The sequence below is a fragment of the Trematomus bernacchii genome, unplaced genomic scaffold (genome assembly GCF_902827165.1).
Source record: "Trematomus bernacchii unplaced genomic scaffold, fTreBer1.1, whole genome shotgun sequence".
In the NCBI taxonomy this organism is placed as follows: domain Eukaryota; kingdom Metazoa; phylum Chordata; class Actinopteri; order Perciformes; family Nototheniidae; genus Trematomus; species Trematomus bernacchii.
In genome coordinates this window covers 12,647,210-12,660,964 of record NW_022987689.1, presented here as the reverse complement: position 1 = coordinate 12,660,964, position 13,755 = coordinate 12,647,210, and the positions used below count along the sequence as shown (strand labels likewise).

General features: G+C 40.7%; 1 protein-coding gene across 1 annotated transcript; it reads right to left on the bottom strand.

The window, feature by feature from the left end:
• On the bottom strand, positions 1 to 12,492 carry LOC117488332 (1-phosphatidylinositol 4,5-bisphosphate phosphodiesterase delta-1-like). The gene is made up of 15 exons (XM_034137162.1): positions 12,265 to 12,492; positions 8,583 to 8,741; positions 7,600 to 7,828; positions 7,361 to 7,490; positions 6,780 to 7,008; positions 5,260 to 5,461; positions 4,340 to 4,484; positions 4,116 to 4,268; positions 3,847 to 3,993; positions 3,602 to 3,761; positions 2,553 to 2,669; positions 2,251 to 2,429; positions 2,024 to 2,156; positions 1,018 to 1,167; positions 1 to 845 (listed from the first exon to the last, which is right to left on the bottom strand). Exons 1-15 carry the CDS (start codon positions 12,296 to 12,298, stop codon positions 754 to 756), a joined length of 2,259 nt encoding a protein of 752 aa, XP_033993053.1. The 5' UTR covers positions 12,299 to 12,492; the 3' UTR covers positions 1 to 753.
• Positions 12,493 to 13,755: the final 1,263 nt, after the last annotated feature.

The window sequence follows — 13,755 nt, the reverse complement described above, 5'->3', positions numbered from 1 at the left end:
TTCAAGTTTGAAACTTTTATCTTCATCTTGATTTACAAAAAGAAGAAGTTGTGATGATTTCACATAAAATAAACTCTTTCTATGACTACAATTACTGATGGATACAAAGCACATAATTCTCCAGAATTCATAAATTGGTCATTTTCAATACAAATATTTAAATAGACAAAACTGACCCAAAAATTAGGGACACAAGCCGCCTTTTAAAAAAGGAAGATCCAATGGCATCGCAAACTGAATTATTAAAACACTAGTGCAACTCATACAAAACAAACATTTGGAAAACAGTCTTTGTAATGTACACAAGAGGGTAAGGGCCAAATGTAATAGAACATGTTGGGATCTGACGGAAATAGAATTTTGAAAGAAGAAATCTGTCCTGTGATTAAAGTCAAAATTCTGGCATTAACGTCAGAATTCTGAGATTCATTATTCAGACTTTTTTCTCCGAATTCTGACGTTGATCTCAGATTTAAAAAACAAATTCACTTTTGGTCAGATCTCCAAAAATGTTTCACATGTGGCCCTTATCCTCTTCCGTAGTAATGGGACTCTTTTGTGCACCTTACCAATCCAACTGATGTCCGATTGCAGATGAAGTTTGTGTCCCTTGTTTTGTAGACTGATTTGTTTTTTAAAACTACTGGAATTAAGCCAATAAGTTAAGCATAAACTAAAACTAAGGAGCATAAAAATACATTTAAAAGCAGCTGGAACGTGGCTGTGTGATGCAGGTCTTTGGCGGTGACGTTCTCAGTTGGCATCCGTCACCATGATGTATACAAAGAGTCCAGCTGAGGGGAGGACGTCTCCGTTCTTATTGAGCAGCGGCACATGTCTGTATCCTGGGTCGGAGCATAGAGTGGTGACAGTCAGTCATCAGAAAATATGAAGAGCTCTTTGTCGCAGAGTGTCAATTGACTTCTCTATGCTCGGCCAGAGATGGGATAGTTCCCATCTCTGTTCATTAATGAAGGGTGGAAACCAACGACAATCAGTGTTTTTGATCAAACTCACCCATTCTTAAGCTGTTGAATGGGAGCGTGTACTGCCCCACAAACTCATTAGAAGTCGCTGAGTCGTGGTCTTCGACGGTGAAGCGCACCAGGGCCAGCTCAGGAACGTGCACGTTAAACTCCATGTTCTCATTCCATTCTGGGTTAAAACCTTCGACAGGAAAAATAAAGTGACACGTTATAATTACTGATGCATTCCTCGAATTCTTGGTGATCTTTCCACCTGCCTCTTCTGCTGCTTTAGAGGCTTTCCTCGTTCCCACAATGCATTTGTAAACAGCCCCCATGGCCGTACATGTGGTTAGCTAATAGTTTAACATGAAAAGGATGTATCTCAGAGTAAACAGGAAGTAACAACTGATGCCAAATCTTATATTTTCTGTGGCTGCATTGCATTCTGGTCTATTGAGGCCAGTAGCTGTAGAGACGCCATGTTTCTAAAAGGATGCTGAAGACACGACAAATAGTTCTTCTTTATTTCACAAAATTAACATTATGTAACTGTGTTGAAAATAAATAAGTTGCATTGGCTATGTTAAATGTAAAGTATGCCTTCAACCTGATAAAGATTATTTAAAATGTAAGATTTCTTATTATTGCAGATATACATATTATTTTTACAAAATATATATATATGGTTCTAGAGGGAATATTTTCCTTAGATAATAAAACATTTAAAACATGTTGTGAAATATAACATCTAGCTTGAATTAATGTTAACTTTTAAAATGTATGAAGCATGAGAGGTATTGGAAATGTTCAGATAATACGGTCCAGAAGCAATCTCCTCCAGTCAGCTCTGGAATCTTATTCTACCAAAAGTATAATACAAAGAATATGAGTGTAGCTTAATGTACAAAAACAGGCTGCAAAGCAAATGTAGAATTTGAATATCAACGTACTCGATTTAAACTTCAATCTTTAAAGAAAGTATACCTCCAAGAGATCAGAAAAAATGCGATCTTTAGTTAAAAAACGTGTGTATTGTGTTTTAAAGGGGAAGGTACCATTGTTATCGATAGCACTGGTCTTTTCCTCTGCATTATCATCCGGCACTCCGTACACCTCCACCCTCACCAGCGCGTCCACGATGGAGAATTTCTTCTTGCTCAGTTTGGGGAGCTGCTGGCCTGAAATAACCTGAAGACAGGTTGCCCAGAACATGAAATCCTTTCTTCACCACAGCAGGATTTTAAAGGGATGGGACAGTGAGTTGTGTTTTATAACAGCTCACCATGATGTGGAGCATCTTGTGCTGCAGCCAGTCTCCTCGGGTCAGTGTGACGGGGTCAAACTCTGAGGCTGGGTCCCTCATGTAGGCCGGTTTCAGGACGTAGCCGCTCTTTCCGTTGATCAGGAATCTGCCCTGGTTTACGTCCATGTCTGAGCAGGTTGTCTGGAAGTTAAGAGCCACTGAAAAGGAGGGAAGGTACAATGATGAATCAGAAATAAGAAGCTGCTTCCCATTGGTTAAATGTCAGAGTGGACTGTACATGTGAGAGTTTTTAAATCCCTTCCCGTGTCTGTATTACGTACCGACTTGGCAGCCGGCGCTCCACAGAGGCACGGGGCTGTAGTTGGAGGAGTTGGTCCTGGAGCCGGCTGGATATATGCGACTCAGCTTCTCCACGTTGTGATGGATGTAGGCATTAGCTGCAGAGGAAGCATGGAGGAAGAGTTATTCACAGATTTTTTTTATATCATCACAGACACTTTATTACATTATGTGCCCTTTATTCTGAAAGAGGTGCTATTATAACTATTATCACCAAGCGAGGACAACTGGTGTCATCTAATGTTGAAATCCTTTTAGGTTTGCACAACACTGAAATCAAAAGAGCTCTAAAAAATGTTTTGCCAAAATGTCAATACTTTTTGTGGTGGCCATGTAGGATTTTAAATACATAATGGTTTCCAAGTTAGCCCTAATTCAGAACTTAAACCTACAATATGTAATTATCTGCCACTAAGGGGCACTCATTTTAAGATAATAACAAAAGGCGGAGTTTGTTGGCACTGTCCTAAAGTCCTGGTTAGGATTTCATCATCGTTCATTATTCAGGAGGTGTTTACCTGGAGCCGAATGATCTACACAGGTCTCCTCCTCTCCAAAACAAACAAACCAGGTGATTAAAACCAGTAAAAACTGTTTTCCTGATGCGGGTTGGCTTCTGATGCTAACTCTTTCTTGGCTTGTCTCTCTGAACATGTGAGATCCAGATGTCAGATGACTAAAATCATGCAATAGGTTGAAATATATAGTTAAAATCCACTAAAGTTGAAATAAAAAATGTAAGGCTATCGAAAAATATTTGTGTTTTAAAACGGAATAAAAAGTCAATTTAGGACAGCTTCTGGCAGACCATGCTAGCGCTTTGAATTCACCCAAATAAAAACGTATCATTGAGTTGATTAAAACAACAGATTCGTCTATGTTTAAAAGTAATCTTAGAACCACACTCACATGGGTCTAATTTTCTTTTGACATGTTGCATATTATACATTTGAAAAGTAATCTATTGAGGTTTGAATAGAAAAATGTATGTTTCTGAATACTACACTACTAAACCTAAATTCTCTCTTACCCGACTCCCCTGCCAGCTCTAAGGCCTTGTTCTCCTTGAAGGACGACATCTCGTAGAAGCTCAGGTGTTGCCTGGCGTCCTCGAAGCCGTGGAAGTGGACGCTCTTACAGTAGACCACCATGTCGGACAGCGCCTTCGCCAGCTTCAGCTTCTTTTTCACCTACAGAGTCAATGTGAGTTCAAAAGTCTTGTAAAAATGTGTTAACGGAGATCATTTATTTACTCTCCTGATGCCATTACCCCACCTTCTTTTTCTCTTGCTCCTGATCTTCGTCGTCTGACTCTTCCTCCTCCGTCACGTCCTCTTCGTCATCTTCAGTGTTATCAGGAGCAAAAGTGGCCTCCAGTTTGTTTAACCTCTTTCCTTTGATCAGGAACTTTCCCTTCAGCTCCTAGAGGCACACACACAGGGGTCATAAGGATGCAAGGAAGCAGCGGGAATAAGAACGTTTTACATAGAAAATAGAATAGGATCAAACCAAAGTAAAATGATACCAATAGATACGATACATACCTCTGGAGATGGAAAGCCTTTGGGCATGCCATCCCCCAGGGGGGAGGTGACGAGGGCACTGCCCAGGATGGAGCTCATGTGGTGGGCCATGACTTCCTGCTGCTCCACGCTACAGTGGTTCTCCAAGGAGAGGATAACCGGGTAATCGGACGTCTGAGAAAACAAAGAGAAGTCAGAACAAGACAAACATTTTGCTAAGGGATATTAGTGGATAGTATACACACCTTAAAGGCATACTCCTTGATGGCTTTGATGGCATCTTTGAAGAGGATCTTAGAGGTGAGTGTGTAGCCGTGGTAGATCTCCGGCTCACCTTCTGACCCGTCCCAGCAGTCCAGCTCCACACAGCGGCAGCCCTTCAGCAGAGCCCTGAGAGAGGCACAGCCAACATTAGGGACTGAAGAAAGGCTCTGGCAGGCTGCTTGAGAGTAATCGTTGATAAACCCTTAAAGAGGCCCTATTATGCCTTGGTGACATTACTATGTAACACTCACGCTTCTATTGGCTAGCGCTCCAGCACATTGTATGTAATAGGCTAAGGGGTGGGACATCTCTAAGTGGTTGACCAATCGCAACAGAGCCGGCCAGCTAACCAATCACGGCAGACTGGGCTCAGCAAAAAATAAAGAACTTTTTCAACATTAAAGCATGAAAACATGTCACAGTAGAGATACAAAATATAATTATTCACTTCAAAATCATCTTTGAGCATTTGATGCTCTATAGAACTATGAAAAAATGCATTACATCAAATTTCTCCCAGAGAGATCCCTACTTTTTGATTCTCCCTGAGTGCTTTCATCTCCCTGAGTTAATCGTTGGTTTTTCTTTTGAAAGGTTATTCCATTTACGCTGAGAGGGTCTAAGAGCAGAGGCCGTTTTATGCTGTAGATTCTGTAATGCCCCATGAGACAAACATTTTTAATTTGGTAAATGTTTGATATTCTATGATTAGGCATTTCCTTCTGATTGTGGTTGTCAAACTGGATGTTTTCTGATCAGAAAAGTTTGCTTTGAAAATAATTTCCGGTACACAGGCCTTAAACTCCTCACATTGGGATATAGAGATAACCAGAGACTAATACATGTATTCATATCTGCAGACTGCAGTGATGTAATCAGTACATGAAGGACAGATTTTTACCTGACATAAGCCTCCGTGCTGCTGGGCCCTTGGAGCTGACCCTCCATGAGGTAGGTGTTGTGGGAGGAGGAGATGAAGTAGTGGTTGAGGGGCTGATCCATGTCCTGGTACACCTCTCTATGATCGGGGTTGAGGACCAAGGCCTCTGGATGGCGCATGTACATGAGGAAGCCATCTTTGGACAGCAGCTTCTTCTCTTTGGCTAAAAGGACACAAGGACACGTCAAAAGTGACAAAGGAGCCAATCATTTATCCAGGAATTCACAAAAGGATCTTTGAAAGGATCAGAAAAAAATCTAAATATATAAACAAATGACCTGATTACTCAGGTGCAAAACTATATGGGCTTGTTCGCGCTATACATTTTTACATAATGTCCTCAGCTGTGGTGCATGTATGTAAGACATCCATAAAATACATTATAATGAGAAGCACCAACAACACTGAATAGACTGTGTTGTCACTGGATATTGCTTTAGGTTTATGTATGTTGATATTGATAAGCTCTTCACATCAAAGGGCCTGTCTAACTTGTTAGCTGGCTTCCCTGTATGGTATTTGACTTTGTAAATGTTGATCTATCATCAGTGACATGATATTTACCAGTCACTGTAACACTCGCACATTATCTGTTTTTGTTCCACGATCTAGATGGAAGATGCTTCAGCTTCTAGCTCTAACGTTTCTGTTACGAGTATTGATCTTACTTTGCAAAGAGTCAAGTCAGAGATATATTTGCTTATAATTTAATACATTTCTGAGGACGTACACAACATACTGGAGGGTGGTATCTATCTTCTCACCTAACTCTTGGGGAGTTTGCAAAATGAGCGTGCTTCTCCACCTGTATTCTTTATTACAGGTCAAACCCCTGAGGCAGTATTCAGTTATTTATTGCTGTGAATGCACCAGAGCACAAGCTTTCATTGGGAAAATGTTTGCCTTTTAAACAACAATGGAGCCCTATTTTTGCGTTTCTGGACCTGAGATTGAAGCCTCACAGTTTATATAGTGATCATGTTATGGATTCATAGTGAAAGATAAGCAAAGGATTCTTAAATACCAACAATCTAATGCTAAGGAAATGCACCTTTTTGACTGCACCTGGGCTAATAATTAATTCTTTATGTAGCACATGAAAGGCTTAGTTGAAGCTAATGAATTATCACTCACAATTGTTTGGCTGATTGAAAGCTAATGTACTTGTGGGATGCTTGCTTTTTTAACTGTGTTTCTTCAGGGTGTTCGGCACTTATTGCAAGTCACGTTGAAATAAAATGTAATGTAATGAAAATAAACTAAACTAAACATTCCCGAGAGATGAAACATACAGTAAGTCACCACAATTTAAATAGATAAATAACGACATAGCTTCACTTTAGAAGCCATAATATCAGAGCCCAGCAGTATGTAAAGCAGGAAATCCAGCAGAGCTGTGATGCCGACTGACTTCCTCTACCACATTATGAACTAATCACCTGAAACAAAAAGCCCTTATTTATTTCACATGAGGTACTGACCATTTTCGTCTGGCTCATGCTTCTGGATTATGTTGTGTGCATCAGCCAGCGTTGCGTCCTCCCTCTGTTCTTTTTTCAGGAAGTCCACCAGGTTCTGAGGACTCATAAAGCCCGACGTTTTAGCATACTCCCCGTAGATCACGTCTATTTCCTCCCGATGAGTCAACAGGTCATAGAAATGTTTGATCTCCTCTCCGGCCAGGTACCCAGAATTGGATTTGTCGCATTTCTGTAATATGGAAATGTATTATGAATGCAGTAAAAAGGGATCTTATTAGTAAAACAATGGGAAGACGTTAACAGGAATCGTTTAGAAAGTCTTTTATCCACATTTATAACGTTATCTTGTGGTATAATCATAAACATTTGTTGTTTTAAGATTATGTAAAGGATATTTTTGACACTCATACATGGTCTGCAGCCAAGACAAGGCAGAGAACAAGTGCTGCCAACTCTACCTGGTGGCTCTAAATTATAAATGTTTATCTATTTATGTGCACTGTGGTGAGGCCTTTAATGTTTTTATGGCTCCTAAGGATATTTAAATAATTTTAATAATTTAAAAAATCCGAAGGCATCACCTCGAAGAGCATCTCAGCGTAGTCGTCATCCACCTCGATGTTAATCAGATGCATGAAGTTCTTGAGCTCTGACAGACTCAGCTTATCGTCTTTGTTCTTGTCCGATTTCCTGAGGCAGCTGAAGATCCAACTGAAAAGTTTGTCATGTAAGGATACAACGCCATCTTTCTGTCTGCCATCAACTCATTAACCACAGAGAAACATCCACAGTCAAACCTGTAGTAACTTCAAAAGGATACTGCTCCGTCTTCGCCTGGGTGCTGAGGTTGTTTAAGCTAGACCGTATTTTCTCCAGGCTGTCGACCCACTGCCTGGCCTCGTCCTCGGAGCTGGCGATGAGGTCCAGGTTCTTGCGGCGGCCCTTGAACATGATGGAGAAACATCGGCTCTCCACGTGCTCCTCCGTGTTCTTCCTCAGGCCATCTGACTGACGTCCCATTCGCACCGCTGAGATTTCATCGACCAAAACTGAAGAAAGAGTTTTATTTTACAATGGAAATTGTATGAGAATCAGCTTATTTATTAAGCATTTAATTAATCTGAAGTACTTTTGGTAATGAGGACATCACCATTTTTTTGTAGAAAAGTCTAACAATAGACAGGGGTCTCAAATTAGACTTGGCTAGAAACCCTACATGCAGAACATCTTCGCCAAATTATTTTTAACCTGTTAGATAATAGAAACCTGATAAAAAAACTAATTAATAAAAGAAAATTCCAGGATATAATTTAGAAAATAATATTCTGCCATAGGACTTATACAATATTATTTTGTTCCACGAAAAGGGAAGTACTTTTAGTGTCTTCAGGTACCGCAGACCAGCCTTTTTGGTAAACATAAACGTGGATGTGATCCAAGGCATATAACCAGAGCCAAAACAACCACTCCTTCAAACACAATAAAAAAAATCCCTATCTTGATAAACACACCCACAAAACATATCCCTCCTATCATGAGCAATACAGTTGTGTCTGATAATACAATGGACTCTTAGTCTTTTATAGCCTTGTGATCACTCCTTCACTTTTATAATACATTTATGAAAAATCTCATCTGAGAAAAGACGGTCATACTTTTCTCAGCACAGGAGATACAAAAGGTATAAATAAATAAGACTTTGACACGTGTCCACCACAACACCACACAGATGTCTGCAAGTTTCATGTGTGTGTGAAGGTGGGACACATGAAGGTGGGAAGCTGGGACTGCAGCAGCACTCACAGGTCTTGCTTGTCTTGAAGATTCTCTTTGATTCCCGGAACATGGTCTTGCAGTCCTCCATGAGTCTGAAGTAGCGGGTCTTTTTCCAGGATGAGGAGCGGACCTTGAGGAGGTCTCCCCCCTGCAGGAGGAACTGGAGGTCCCTATCATTCTCCATACCTGTTTAACAGAGTAGCAGAGAGTACAATCCATAAGATTAAACACTTCATTTCTGCAAACTTACTCAGCTGAAACCCATTTACTCAATGAACTTGACTCAAACCTTAAACTGTTCTCTTATCTGCAATCATATCATCGGAAAACTGCATGTGAATTTCCGAAACCACAAGCAACAAATCTGGCTGATTAAAAGCCCTTTACCATGCAAAGTTGTACAGCCTTACACAATAAAACAAGCTGAGATCTGTGACAACAATACATGTAGTTTGACCCTGGATGGGTCACATCTGTTACTAAAAGATCCTTAAAATATTTGCAGTGCAGCATACCTAATAGCTTTAGGTTAATTTGTATCTCCTCCTGGCTTTTGGCATAGCAGAGTAATTCCTCAGATCTGCTGAGTTTGGGTCGGCTTTGCAGGCAGCTCATGTTGCCCTGAGGTGCTGATACACACTACTGGACTGTGTTTCCAAAGGGACAGACCAGTGTGTGGAAGGGCGTGTACCAGGCTGCCCCTTTCAAAGTTCACTCTATCTGTCAGCTGAGCCAGGCAGCGGCCATGTGTAATGTTACACACAACGGCAAGAGGAGGCGGTTTAAAACCTCCATTCAGCTTGTGCTAAATGATGGTATACTCAAGTAATTTTATAGGACATTTAAGGGAAACAAGTTAACCTATTTTGACGACAATTTGAAAACACCAAAGACCCTATAGTTAAAGTGAACAAATATCCAGGCAGGGAAGATAATGAACAGATTTTCTATAGTTTAGTTGTGTGTTGGGGAACCCACTTTTTATAAAAACTACCAAATACTTTAAAAAAAAGAAAGCATTATATAATACTTAGGGCTGTCAAGTTAACGCGTTAATAACGCGTTAACGCAAAAAAAAAATTAACGCCACTAATTATTTTAACGCGATTAACGCATGTGTATTTTTTGTCCTCGGCCGCCATAGTTTCAGAGCGCATCGAGTGTAAAATACCATCGACAAGCTGATGCTGACAGCCCCGCTCCTGCCGCCCGCTTGTGCCCACTTCCACGCTCACTGGCAGGCCCGGACTGGCCATCGGGAGGACCGGGAGGGAGTGTGTATGTGTGGCGCGACTCGCGCGAGCGAGGCACACCTTACGTGTTGTTGTTGTTGTTAGCATCTGGTGCTAGCTAGCTGCGCTAACGGATATAAGGAGCTGTTTCAATGACATTTCGCCGACAACTGCGCCGAGCACTTGACTTTATGCAGGTAGCCAGTGGGACATTGTACGAAAAGTCAGCACAGTCAGCACGGATAGTACGCGCAACATGATTGCAGCGTCCAGGCAGCTCCCATTCGAGCATATATGCCTTGAGCCACACACACACACACACACACACACACACACACACACACACACACACACACACACACACACACACACACACAGTATTATTGTATGAGAGAGGTTCCAGGTTGAATTGAGGAGAATATTTGTAATGTTCAGAGGTTGTTGTGTTTAATATTCATGAGCATATTTGTCATTGTTCAAATGATAATAAACAAACATATAAAGCATATTTGTCCACTCATATGTTGATAAGAGTATTAAAAACTTGAAAGATATCCCTCTAAGGTACATTTAGAACAGATAAAAAATGTGCGATTAATTTGCGATTAATCGCGATTAACTATGGACAATCATGCGATTAATCGCGATTAAATATTTTAATCGACTGACAGCCCTAATAATACTACAGTTTGGTTTACTAAAGGCTAGCTAGTTAGAAACAGTAGTTAAGTAGTTATTGTTGACTTCATGTGAACAAAAAATATATAATAAAATCGTATACTATATATATACAATAATAAATAAAAAATCCAACTCAATTAGGTCTATTTTAATAAACGATCCACTTGTTCAAAGTTCATAGGCCTCCGCAAACCACAAAAAAATACCCTACTAAAAAAAAAACTTATATTTAAATTAAAGGTGCAGTGGGCTGGTCAAAGTAGTTCAATTGTAGAACTATAGTGAATACAAACATAATGACTTTACCTTTATGTCCTAAAATAGTTTGTAGTGTCAGAAACGTTAGCAAAATGTAGCAATGCATCAGGGATAACAATTGTTAGCTAACAATAGCTACAGAATCCCAGTTTACATGTCACTGATGTTAGCTTCGTCAGAAAGAAATACATCATATATTTAAAGTGTGTGAATCCATCTCATCATTGATAACGTTGAACAAATGATATAACATTTTAACAATGGTTTTAATAAGCTTTTGCGCGGTTACTGCTTAATACTGTGCATCCACAACTGCCAAAAGAACAAGTGAGAATGTTCATTTATAATTAAAGAACTGGGATCCTGTGTTTTAACTCTCGGGCTCCATCTAGTGGTGACATAGCGGTACTGTCAGGTGTTGTGATTTAACCTGATTTACTCACTTTAATTGTCTTCGTTTCCCCCCCCCCCTTACTTTGGTGTTCGCGGTCAAATTTGACCGGTCCTGTTTGAACTGCTATTACATTAACACAAAAACCATTAATCATCACCACATTTCATTTAACACCCTTTCAAACTGTAAATATTGTATCAGACTACTGGTAGGCTATACATGAAAAACTGCAGTAAATATACAAAGAATAGACACTGAACATGTATTGCGTGTGCCAGGTGTGATCCATGTGGGGGGATGGGCACATAAGAGCGGGAAATGTGTCAAATTGTTCTGTGTGTGTTTGTGTGTGCCAGGTGTGATTCACATGAGGGGATTGGGCACATAAGGGGGGGGGAAACACATCTAGTGTGTGTGTGTGTGTGTGTGTGTGTGTGTGTGTGTGTGTGTGTGTGTGTGTGTGTGTGTGTGTGTGTGTGTGTGTGTGTGTGTGTGTGTGTGTGTGTGTGTGTGTGTGTGTGTGTGTGTGTGTGTGTGTGTGTGTGTGTGTGTGTGTGTGTGTGTGGGTGTGTGTGTGCGTGTGGGTGTTTGTGTGGGTGTTTTATCTGATCCGGATGGTTACTAATTCCTTTTCTTTACGGCGGTCATTTACCGGGAACACCATGGGTGTTACAAAGTTGACTAAATCATCCAAAATTCAATGAAAGTGAAAGCCTTAATGCAATCGAATGTAAAACAAAAAAGTTATGATTGATGAAAGTAGTAAATCGGTCAGATTTGACCCGAAGACAACAGGAGGGTTAAAAAGCGTGCTAATAAACCTGCCATTTTCTACAAACACAGTTAATTCTGAGGAGAGAAATGTGAGCCGTTTCGATAACAGTGTTTGCAGTAGGGGTTTGTTTGTTTGTCTTCTGTGAGCAACACTTTTATTTGAAGCAGGTGAAACAGGCTGCCACACCTTTTGGCACAGTATAACCAATCTTAAGCATCTGCATGTGATCTTAATTCAACCAGTTTCTATCAAAGTGTTGATTGCAAACATTTAAAATGTAAGAAAAATGATAAACACCCATTGCAATTTACTTCCACGCCATTTTGAACGAACTTCAATTAGCTAAATCAAACAAAAAAAGCATCCTACCAGTTTTTTTATTTTCAATCCCGTTCGTTTCCATGCTTTCTGAATTGTATCGTTTTTTACACAGTTAGATTTTGGTCCTCCTTTTACTTGATCATCTAAAGTTGCTCCTTCTTTCCATGTGCGCGATGAGTGAAGGACACTTTGAGTTTGGGATAGTTAACTCGAGTGTTAGGACAACACACCCAGAGGTGGCGACACAGGTACCTTTCTCCCTGGAAGTGAATAATGTTAGCACGCCTGCAAGCTCCAACACCGGTTTGACAAGCCAGCCCTACTGATGTCACAACAGGTTAGGTTACACCTTAACATAGACTTACAGCAGTTAAAGCAGGCCACACTGGTGTTTCTGAGCACCTGCTGACAGGTAAGGAAGCCTTATGATAATGCTGCTCTGTCAAACACTTCCAGGTATCAGTTCCTCACCCTGATGAAACTCTAGATGTGAGAAAGAGGGGAAGTTCACCTGAGAACCACCCATAAAATCAGGTTTTATAATAAATACTCATATAGTGTGGAGTGGACATTTCCAAGCACTTCCTTTTGTCTAGTTGGCTTTGGCTGTGTTGTGTTTTCATGCAGCCACCTGTTCCTCATTTGAACACAAGGTAAACACGATGAAGAAAGCTGAACAGCAGACTTGGCTAGTTGCCCGGACACACAGTTCACAGTGAATTGGAGCATATTGGTTACACTGAATGGGACAGATGATTTTTTTTTTTCTCCTCTCCTTTTCATGTGCAGCTTAGCCTTGGCAGGATAATAGCACTGCAATCACTGGTGCGTTGGGGCTCTTGTGACTCTCAGCACTTCCCTTTCAGCCCTGGCTTATCCTCAGCGCACTGTCAGCATCAGGATGAGTGAGCTTTAATGCAGCATCAGGGGGAGAGCTTCCGGGCAAAGACTGACCACTTACAACAAACCCCACAAGGTTCAGAGAAACATGCAGGAAAACATGTGCAACAGACTACTTTACTGCACAATAATCTCAAACAGGACATTTGGCTTTTGTCCCTTTTCTGAGTTTGTATCCTTGTCTTTGTCCGAGGTCTTGCAGAAGAACAAAGAACTCCATCTGCATGGCAAAACTAGTCGATGTGTTTTTGGTAGACCAGGAGATGACCTTTTGCAGAAAAGATCAGCCTTACAGTATATGGTGTCAGTGCATGAAATGTCTCACAAAATACTTCAATGCACTGCAGACAAACAATGGTGAGAGACTAACTTTATGGTGAAGTCTGTGCCTTTGCTGGATGTCTCTGCTTGTTCAACAAGTAAGAACAGGCCCTTCTAACACACTCCTACCCAGTGTTGGGAAAACTCCTTTAATAGCTTTATGGGATGCAATATAACTTAGCGCTGGAAGAAGTTGAAATACAGCAAAGTCACCCTGGGGAGGAATTTGGTTAAAGCTAAACCCTAGCCTAATAGGAAGGAGAAATTCAGATGTGTGTGATACAGGTTTATCACAAAAGATGATTGAAGTTACAACAA

Bases quoted from the DNA above. Each gene is read 5' to 3' on its own strand.
- LOC117488332 (XM_034137162.1), bottom strand. From the start codon at position 12,298: ATGGAAACGAACGGGATTGAAAATAAAAAAACTG. The intron at 7,829-8,582 runs GTGAGTGCTGCT...CTCTTTCTTCAG, and splicing joins CTTCAAGACAAGCAAGACCT to TTTTGGTCGATGAAATCTCA. The intron at 2,157-2,250 runs GTGAGCTGTTAT...ACCTGTCTTCAG, and splicing joins ACAAGATGCTCCACATCATG to GTTATTTCAGGCCAGCAGCT.